The 10,811-nt window shown below is 46.7% G+C and overlaps 1 protein-coding gene across 5 annotated transcripts in view; it reads right to left on the reverse strand.

Annotated features, from left to right (window-relative positions):
• Positions 1-2,501: 2,501 nt before the first annotated feature.
• Positions 2,502-10,811, reverse strand: part of LOC119337365 (putative receptor-like protein kinase At4g00960) — a 25,575-nt gene continuing 17,265 nt past the window's right edge. Inside the window, exons 9-11 of one of the 5 annotated variants that reach the window (XR_005163246.1) lie at positions 3,543-7,153; positions 2,976-3,246; positions 2,503-2,852 (exon numbers count right to left, since the gene is read on the reverse strand). Coding sequence is in view for 2 of the 5 variants with exons in the window: in XM_037609484.1 (XP_037465381.1) it covers positions 3,164-3,246; positions 3,543-7,153 (3,694 nt within the window). In the remaining 3 variants the exon portion in view is untranslated. Of the gene's footprint in view, positions 3,247-3,542; positions 7,154-8,441; positions 8,498-10,811 lie in introns of those variants that run through there. The other 4 variants (XM_037609484.1, XM_037609483.1, XM_037609490.1 and 1 more) reach the window with 4 other exon arrangements.

Raw genomic sequence — 10,811 nt, forward strand, 5'->3', positions numbered from 1 at the left:
AGGCACATGCAGTGGTTGTCGACGGGGGAGTCGTTTTGATGACACCCGAAGAACTCCTGCTGCAGAAAGACGATCCGTTGGAGCTTGTTGTCGGTGAAGAGGCCGACGATCTTGTTCCACACCGTGCATGCATCATCCTTGTCGCGAACGACGGTGTGGAAGATGTCCTTGGACACGGTGAGGAAGAGCCACCGGATGATGGTGGCGTCGATCGCCAGCCAGTGGGCGTCACGGTTCAGGACGAAGAGGTTGGCGGTGCCGTCGATGTGGTCCTACAGGTTATACTCACGAAAGAGGAGATTGAAGTATGTCTTCCAAGCATAAAAATTTGCCTCTTTGTGGGAGAGGATGACCAGGACGCGACGTTCGATGGGGACATCACGGATGTAGGCAGGATCGGGAAGAGTGGCGGCAGAGGAGCCGGCGGAGGAGTCGAAGGGGTTCGACGGCTTCACTAGCGAAGGAGTGGAGGCGGCGGACCGGTCGGAAAGATCGGAACCCGACATGGCAGCGGCTAGGGTTAGGTGCAGCCAGGGCGGGTTAGGGTTTATGGTGGATGCGAGGTGGCGAGGGTAGATGGCAGCGGGGTAGCGGAGGGTTAGGGTTTGGGAGGCGGTCGGCTAGTGGCGAGAGGGCTGGCGTCTAGCAATGGCCTGGGAGGGAGATCGTGAGAGGGGCGGCGACAGGGAGCCAGCGGCGCGTGGGGGGAAGCTACGGCGGCGGCGAGAGAACTCGGCGACGCGGGCATAGCGAGGAAGCGGCGGCGGCTTGGAGGCAATGGCGACGCGCTAGGGTAGGAGGGATCGGACTAAAGCTGATACCATGCAAAAGATTATGCATCTCACGATATATTCATCGGGTGCAATATGCCCCAGCCCGATATAGAGAGTGTGAGCGTGAACAGAGCACTAGAGCGGAGCTGCAAATGGGTGGATTTGGGCGGCGGCTTGGGGCGTGGTGCCTCGGGCGCGGGGATGCTCGCTGGCTTGGCTGCGGCGTCCCGTGGCTGGCGGCGCTGGTGTGGAGGCTGGGGCGCGCGCGGCTGGCCGGGTGACGCGCCGTGCGCGGCCGGTGCAGACCCTGCTGCCCGTGTTGCTCCAGATCTGGCGAGCGGCGGCATTTCTCCTGCATCCCTCCCCTCGTTCGCGACTGTGCCGTGCTGCTCCTTATGGCAAGCTCTTGTTTTGGCCTGTCTTGCTTGTACGGGGAAGGGAAGGTGGAGGGAGTCCCAAGATCCACGACAACGGGCTCTGCTCCTTTTCGTGGTAAGTTGGGGGTGCTCTGCTCCCCTCTCGTGGCCTGCGTCGGCAGCCGGAGGTGTGCCAGGTCTCGGATCTCAGACGATTTGGTCGTGTTTGGCTCCTGAAGAAATTCTTGCAAAAAAACTGTTGTTGATGCCGGTAACTGCGGCGCCATTTTTTGTGTCGTCCATCTTGTTGGAGGCGTTGCTGAGGAGTCTAGTTCACCCAAATTCCTCGAGAGTGTCTCCGGGCGAAAGCCCAAGATCTTGCTTTGCTAGATCGGACGATGACGGCGTCAGGTTCGTCGCTACCTTTTTGGAGGCGTCATCTTGAAGACCATGGCTATTGGTGGTATCCGACGGCTTGCGTGGGTGGCGGTTGTCGGTGGGGTGTGGTTGATGTTGATGGTGTCGCGGACGGCTTGGGTTCGACGGTGGGTTTGTGTCTTCGGCGATGTTCGTGCTCGAGTGTTGCTTGGTGTGTCTTTGCTAGGCGGTGCCCTGCGATTTTGCTGGTGGCACACAAGTGCCGTGGCGTCGTCTCGGCCTCGCGTGTCCTTTCGAATGTACCCTCGACATAGGTGGTGGTGTGGCGTTGTGCAGTTTTGGATGCGCGGTGCCTTTCGATTGCGTCGACCGTGCAATGCCGTGGTTTGGCCTGCTTGGTGATGCCGCCGACGCCGGTGGCATACAGGTGGCGTGTCGTCGTCTCGGCCTCGTGTGACCCTTCGAATGTGCCCCGTGACGCAGGTGGTGTCACGGCGTTGTGCAGTCTCGGTTATGTGGAGCCTTTCGATTACGTCGACGGTACAGTGTCTTGGTTTAGTCTCGGTTGGCCGTTCGATTACACTGGTGGTGCTCTTTGTTGTGTTGTGTTTCCCTCCTTGTTCTCCCCTGTTGTGTGTGGCGTCCTGTGTCTCGTCGGTGTGCTGTGTTGTTTTATTTTATCTCTCCTCCCTTGTATCCCCTGTACCTCTGGTTCACTTGAACCTATCTTGCGACAGGCTGCAAAGCCTTATAGGCAAATGAATACAATAATTCAAAAATAAAAAAACATAAACTGCTCACATCACACAAAATGTATTAGGTTGTGGTGTAGGAGGTCATGTCTGCTTCCTAACATCTTCAAACTTTGTGAATGTAAATGCTGCTATCAATCATGAATTACAAAAAAAGCACGATATTGTTAAACATATATATAATGCAGATCATCTTTGATGCCAAGGCTATGCAAATGTTCAACCATCATTCAGACATTTAGTCGTCACATCAGGCATCACGAATTTCTTCAGACATTAAACTGCTACAGCATTAACGGGATAACATATACTATCAACTCCTCACAGGAAGAGAATATCCTGATTAAAATTGTTCTTAACAGCTGACTGAGCAAAATCAAATTAATGGCACACATACGCCATAGAAGGTACAATAGCATAGATGTTTTGCCTCATTTATTTCACATGGAATAGAAAGCGCAAAATATTGTATGACGAAATGGGGAGACTGGATATATTTACATGGACTGCGGACAGAATAATGGATAGAGTAAAACTCGAGTGATAAGGAGGATCTGCTATGGCGTAACATTGATTCTGCTAAAAGCTCAGAACTTTGTGCCCAGTGAACAAGAAGAAAAAATTGGTCAGTAAAGTAAAGGATAGTAAAGAAAGACATGTGCACAGGAAAAACCACAACATCACAGCAAAAATGGACTCCACCGCCATCAAGTTACCTGAAAATTTATGTTGATGCAGCTTTTAAGGAAGAAGATCACACAGGAGGCTGGGGCTACATCATTCGCAATCCAGAGGGATTTGCAGAGGCAGCAAGAGCGGGGAGGTTGACGCATATCATGGATGCTCTCCATGCAGAAAGCCTAGCCCTCACCGGAGCAATTGAAAGAGCAAGTGACTTGGGGTGTCAAAATGTCATTTCTGAAACTGATTCCCATGTGCTGCAACAAGCAATCTCCACTGAAGAGTATGATGCTTCCCAGTGTGGTGCTGTATTCATGAAGGCAAGAAGACTTTTATGGTTGTATTTTAATGATGTAAAAATTGTGTGGGTTCCAAGAGTCTGTAACTACGTAGCCCATGTTTTAGCGTCTCATGGCGCCGGTTTGGAGTCGGGAAACCAGGTTCACTGGCTCCACGATGTCCCAGACTTTGTAAATTCTGCAGTTACCAGCGATTTAGCTGGCCTGCCTGAGTAATATATTGTCTGTGTTTTGTTTGTTTTCGAAAAAAAAAGTAAAGGATAGTTAAAGAGTTCTGGAAGAAGTTTGTGTAAACACACGTACCATAAAGGAAGACTGGCTCCACTCTCGAGATGCATGAGAACCGATTGCCTCTTTCCAAGGGCTGCTTTAAATCCTCCATCTTATGACAGTGTTTAATCTGTACATTCTGTATTTCTGAAATTGCGTTTTCTCCTCCAATTGATACAATGTCTGGACAATATGAAATCGATAAATTCTCAAGTGATGTGAGACTAGTGCTCCAAAGCCTGCCTGGAATGGATGTTATGTGCCGACATGCATCAATCCTCAATGTAACAAGGGATGTAAGGTTTTGTAGGCAGCTGGGAACCCATGCAGAGATATTCCCGCATTTATATAAGGTGAGTCTTTGGAGGGAAGATGGTAACAGAAATCCCTTCTTCCAGCTGAGTCTACTGCAATCAGAGATCTCCAAATCCTTCAGATAAGAAAAATTCTCAAACCTTTCACCGGGCAAGGACTTTAATCTGCCACAAGATCTGATACAAACTCTCTCAATGGCAGGTAGATATTCTTCTGATAGGAAATCATCAACGGTTGACAGCATGTAACACCGCTCAATTGTTAGTGAAGTAAGATATGGGAATACTCTAGATCCACCAGTGTTTCTGATGACCTGTCCAGATTGTCCAATGATAGATTCAAGAAATTGACAATGTGAAATATTCAACTCCTTTAATGCTGGAAGATTCCACATTTCTAGTTGGATGGATGTGAGATGGTTGCTTGACAAAAAAAAGTAGGTGAGGGTGCAACAGTCTATATTGTCTGCGAGATTGCCACAACTAGGGTCATCATAACTAAAATCACTCTCCTTACCCAGCACAAGCCTCTTGAGAGAAGGTGCAACCAAAATTTGCACAGATATATTTGGACATCCTTGCACCTTCAGTTCTTCAAGGCAACAGAGATCCCCAAATCTTTCAGCTGGTACTGAAACTAGGTTGTTGCAATCTTTAATTGTGATTTTCTTGATTGTTGTTGCATGTACAACATGTTCGAGGCATGATAAATTTTGGCAATTATCAATGAGTAGTTCCGCCAGGGATGAGAAAATACCAGTAATATCATTAATGTTGTCAGTAAGCACCTCCGGTATCACACTTGGGTTTATACGCTCTGGGTTAGTGGATGCCAATGAGCTCTCAAGTCCACAACTGATAAATAAAGGTGACCTTAAGCTTGGCGAAATCTCAGTCGGAAACCACCCTGGAAGCAACACACCTGGATAACCACGGAGGAGCAGAGACTTGAGGCAGGTGGGAGGTTGTAGAACTCGAAGGACGTCTATACTGTCTTCCGGAGAACTCCACAGAGGCCATGACCATGACAGTTTCAGAATCTTAAGATACTTCTTATTCTGTAGTTGGGCTTCTGCAGCATGCTCCTTACTTAGCTTGTCAATATTATATATCTCCAATTCACCGACTTGGTTAATATTCTTCATCAACCTAAATCCTCGTTCCTGTCCATCATTGGCTGCATCAACACTCACTTCAAAATAAAGTTCTTCAAGGCAACTTCTCAACACTGAACTACATTGAAATCCATACGATTCAAATCTCTGTAAGCATATCAGATTACTAAAGTCACTAGGCAAGCTTTCTAGCTTGCATTCCTGAACACTTAAAATCTGCAGATTATACAGCCGACAGAACTCAGCGGGAAGACTCTTGAAATGTGAAGCTCTCAAGATTTGAAGGTACCGAAGATGCTTCAAGTTTCCAATAGCAGCTGGTAACTCATTAGTAGCAACGCAAACAATCACACGTAGACACAGAAGTTCACTCCACCATTTTTCCAAAATGCTAGTTGGAATATTTTTGTTTGCTAAAGGCTTGTCAAAAAGAAGCGTACGAAGCTTTGTGAAGTGGCATAGCCTCAACAAGCTGGCATTTTCAATGTCTGTGCTAGAGAGTATTGACAAATGGCGAACATTAGGAGGAATATCTTTAAAGTCACTCTTTCTTTTCACGATGAAGCACTCATGCTCTGAAACTTTCTGTGCCATGTCATGCAGCAAGTCATGGATTAAGTATCCACCTTGTACTTCTTGAAAGAAGGACCGATTTAAAAGGTCATTGAAGTATTCACATCCAATATCTTGAAGTGGAGTATCACCACGAGGTTCAACAAAGCCTTCTGCCACCCAAATTCCAGCTAAATGGTCCTTCCGAAATTTGTAATCTTTGGGATACACTGCACAAAATGAGAAGCACCTCTTCAAATGAAATGGTAAATACATGTAGCTCAACCGAAGGGCTGGCAAGATTTCAGTCTCTTCCTGGCTCAACTTCCACAATTCACTCTCTAGTACATCATTCCAATGTACTACTTGAAGGTTCATTCTTAATATTCGTCCAAGAGTTTTGGCGGCTAAAGGAGAACCCTTCAACTTAGGAACTATCCTTCTACCAATGCTTTCCAAATTATTATTATTGGAACTCCCAGATTCAAAAACACATAATTTGAAAAAATTCCAAAAAACATCATCCTTTAAACCTTCCAATGTAATGGGATCCATCGTGCCCACTCTGTCAGGAACCTGTGGACTTCTAGTAGTGACCAACATCATACTTCCCGGTAGTACATTCTTTAAAGGTGCACAAAACCTGTTCCAGCACTGCCCATTTTCCTTCAAAACATCATCCCACATATCATCCAGAACAATCAATAACTTTTTAGTTCTTGCAATCTCAGAAAAGTTCTTCTGAAGCAAATTCAAATTTTCAGTTGTTGCATATTTTTCAGGACAAGACTGTATGACCTCTTTAGTTAACCTCTTCACGTCAAAGTCATCTGAGACGCAAACCCAAATTATTATGTCAAAATGAGACTCCACTTGTTTATGACTACATATATGTTGAGCCAGAGTGGTCTTTCCAACACCCCCAATTCCAACTATGGGTAAAACAGGAAGATCTGATATTCTTGATTCATTACCAATTTGGTTTCTTGCTGATGTACTTGTTGATACATCAACTGCAGTATTTCCTTTCTGGCGTTTGGGATGAGCATCACTACTATTTATTGGTGCACAAAGCAATTCAATTATATGCTTTAGCTCCATGTCACGACCAAAGATTTTTGTTTCATTTGGGAAAGAGCTAGTCTCTGGCCTGACTGATTTGTCAAACCGTGTTGTGACTTCATGTAACCCCATACTACGAAGGTGAATGGAAATATTATCCAGCCTTTCCCGCATAGCAACCACTTTGATAAAGCTTCCTTTAACAACATTATTGAAGAAGTCCATGAAAGGAGATTGGCTTCCATTTCCGTCCACTTTTACCTTCAACATGTACCATCTGAACTCATCAAGAAGGTCATCAGCATCATACACTGCGTCTTTGAGTGTTGAAAGGAGCTCTGCCACACGAGGATTATGGATCTTCCACTCTGCTCGATCAATGAGATCATACATGGCGGGAAGAGTATCCCTAAGGCATTGTAGGCCATTCCCCAATCGAAACAATTCCTCATGAAGCCTCTGCTCTTGTGTACCACTCCACTGGGAGGAAATGGTAGATCTAGCCCACTGAAAAAGATTATCACACTCCTTGAAGCCACTAATAACCCCAACAGTATCCATAGTACCCATGGTGACCGGAGTATGAAGCCTTTCTTCCGACCTGTTGACAAAATATGGAGAGAATGAGCATAGCTGGATGTTTCTCCACATATTGCTTCTTATAGAAAAGCATGGTTGTGTAGTTAGCTTTCGAACCATAGTTTACATGTATGCTTTATCGCCTAGTTCGGAAAGTGTAATGAATCTTGGAGTGTGTTTTAAATAAGACACTGATAATCAACACATATTTTACCAATAAAATTTGCACTTGTAAAACACAAAATGATATGTAAACACATAATTACGCAAACATTTAACCAACTAAAATATTCTCTTCTCATAGCTGGATGATGTGTACTACCAGACTAACCGACACTGAAGCATGTGTTCCCTGAATTTGGAACGAACGTACTGAAATAAAAATGGATGTCATTCTGAGTTGATAGTCTAAGTTTGATTTAGTTAACCTCAAAATGTATGTTTATAAAAGAGGTACTATATTAATGTAGGTCCTTGCACCAATAGTGCATTTGTAGTTGGATATGATAAGTGTCGCATATCTATTATTACTATACTAATTACAAACTCTAGAAATTCCACCATTAACCGGAGAAAAATAAAAAAAGCTTAGCCCTCCAACTTGTGAGACCGAGTTATAACGGCTTGCATTAAAAATAATAATCATTAGGCACAACTTGTATCGAGTAGAAGCTTCTACCTATTGATATCTACGCAAATATTTACTCCCAAATTTGGAAGATAAGCAAGTAATGTGTTTGAGTATTGGCCGGTATAACCATGCAAAGAGCACATCATCACAATCATAAACTTGGAACGCTAGACAAGATGGTCTCACTCGCCATGCAACTTGCTTTGCATTGCATTGTGACTACTACAATAGATGATACTGAGGCCTCACTCGCCATTGCCGGTACAAGATGGTCACCACCACCATTTTGAGACATGATACTAAAGCAATAAAGCAGACATATTGTGACGCCCCCGATTCAGATCGTACACTAATCATGCACGCAACTGTGTACGATCAAGATCAGGGACTCACGGGAAGATATCACAACACAACTCTACAAATAAAATAAGTCATACAAGCATCATAATACAAGCCAGGGGCCTCGAGGGCTCGAATACAAGTGCTCGATCATAGACGAGTCAGCGGAAGCAACAATATCTGAGTACAGACATAAGTTAAACAAGTGTGCCTTAAGAAGGCTAGCACAAACTGGGATACAGATCGAAAGAGGCGCAGGCCTCCTGCCTGGGATCCTCATAACTACTCCAGGTCGTCGTCAGCGGGCAGCACGTAGTAGTAGGCACCTCCGGTGTAGTAGGGGTCGTCGTCGACGGTGGCGTCTGGCTCCTGGACTCCAGCATCTGGTTGCGACAACTAGAAAGAAAGGAAAGGGGGGGGAAAGGGGGGAGAAAGCAACCGTGAGTACTCATCCAAAGTACTCGCAAGCAAGGAACTACACTACATATGCATGGGTATATGTGTAAGGAGGCCATATCAGTGGACTGAACTGCAGAATGCCAGAATAAGAGGGGGATAGCTAATCCTATCGAAGACTACACTTCTGGCAGCCTCCGCCTCGCAGCATGTAGAAGAGAGTAGATTGAAGTCCTCCAAGTAGTATCTCCGAGTAGCATCTCCAAGTAGCATCGCATAGCATAAACCTACCCGGCGATCCTCTCCTCGTCGCCCTGCGGAAAAGCGATCACCGGGTTGTCTGTGGAACTTTGAAGGGTGTGTTTTATTAAGTATCCGGTTCTAGTTGTCATAAGGTCAAGGTACAACTCCAAGTCGTCCTGTTACCGAAGATCACGGCTATTCGAATAGATTAACTTCCCTGCAGGGGTGCACCACATAACCCAACACGCTCGATCCCATTTGGCCGGACACACTTTCCTGGGTCATGCCCGGCCTCGGAAGATCAACACGTCGCAGCCCCACCTAGGAAAAACAGAGAGGCCAGCACGCCGGTCTAAACCTAAGCGCGCAGGGGTCTGGGCCCATCGCCCTGAGCACACCTGCACGTTGCGTGGGCGGCCGAAAGCAGACCTAGCCTAGTGGTGTTCCAGTCCAATTCGGCGCGCGCCGCTCCATCGCTGACGTCTGAAGTGCTTCGGCTGATACCACGACGTCGGGATACCCATAACTACTCCCACGTAGATGGTTAGTGCGTATAGGCTCGTAGCCGACTCAGATCAAATACCAAGATCTCGTTAAGCGTGTTAAGTATCCGCGAACGCCGAACAGGGCCAGGCCCACCTGTCTCCTAGGTGGTCTCAACCTGCCCTGTCGCTCCGCCACAAAGTAACAGTCGAGGGCCGTCGGGAACCCAGGCCCACCTCTACCGGGATGGAGCCACCTGTCCTTTCAGCCCCCTCGTCAGAATCACTTGCGGGTACTCAATGAGCTGACCCGACTTTAGTCACCATCTGTATAGTATGTATGTATGTATAGTATATACCCGTGATCACCTCCCAAGTGATCACGGCCCAATAGTATAGCAAGGCAGACTGACAAGAATGTAGGGCCAATGATGATAAACTAGCATCCTATACTAAGCATTTAGGATTGCAGGTAAGGTATCAACAGATGTAGCGACAATGTCAGGCTATGCATCAGAATAGGATTAACGGAAGCAGTAACATGCTACACTACTCTAATGCAAGCAGTATAGAGTAGAATAGGCGATATCTGGTGATCAAGGGGGGGGCTTGCCTGGTTGCTCTGGCAAGAGAGAGGGGTCGTCGGTGACGTAGTCAATCACAGGGACATCAGCATCGGTCTCGAGGTCTATCGGAGAGAAGAGGGGGAAGTACAGTAAATACATAGCAGGCAAGTGCATGACAGGACAACAGACAGAGCTAGACGTGTTCTAACGCAGCGCTAGGCGATACTGGCGAAGGGGGAAACATCCGGGAAAGTCTTCCCGGTTCCGGACGTCTGTCAGACAGTTGAACCGGAGAGGAAAGTTTGCAGGTTCGATAGGTTAAGGGTGTGTGGCGGACGAACGGACTGCGTATCCGGATTCGTCTCGTTGTTCTGAGCAACTTTCATGTTGAAATTATTTTAATCCGAGTTACGGATTAAAAGATATGATTTTCTAAAGTATTTATTAATTTCTGGAATTTAATTAAATATTTAAATTAATTCGAAAAACAGATTAATGACATCAGCATGATGTCATGCTGACATCAGCAGTCAACGTTGACTGTTGACCAAGTCAATCCTGACATGTGGGTCCAGGGGGACCCACCTGTCATCCTCTAATTAAGTTAATTAGGATTAGGTTAACTTAACTATAACTTGATTAGTTAATTGAATTAATTAACCCGAATTAATTAACTTAAGTAATTACTTAATTAATTAATTATTAATTTATTTATTTATTTATTTATTTATTTTTTTAATCATTCCTGTGGTGTAGGGCCCTCCTGTCATAGGCACAGGGGGCCAACCGGGCGGGGCGCTAGCGGGCGTGGCCGCGGGCGCCCGAATGGGCTCGAGCCCGAGAGGGCGCTGGGCAGCACGGGGCACACCGGCGCCGGCGGCCAGATCCACTCGCCGGACGCGGGGTAAGCGGCAGCCAGCGAGGGGGGGGGTTCGGGAGGAACGCCGGCGAGCAGAGAGGAGGGCGCCGAGCGCCTGAACGGAACGGCACTGCCCGAGCGGGCACTGCGGGCTGGGGCCGGCG

The sequence above is a fragment of the Triticum dicoccoides genome, chromosome 7B (genome assembly GCF_002162155.2).
Source record: "Triticum dicoccoides isolate Atlit2015 ecotype Zavitan chromosome 7B, WEW_v2.0, whole genome shotgun sequence".
NCBI classification, from domain to species: domain Eukaryota; kingdom Viridiplantae; phylum Streptophyta; class Magnoliopsida; order Poales; family Poaceae; genus Triticum; species Triticum dicoccoides.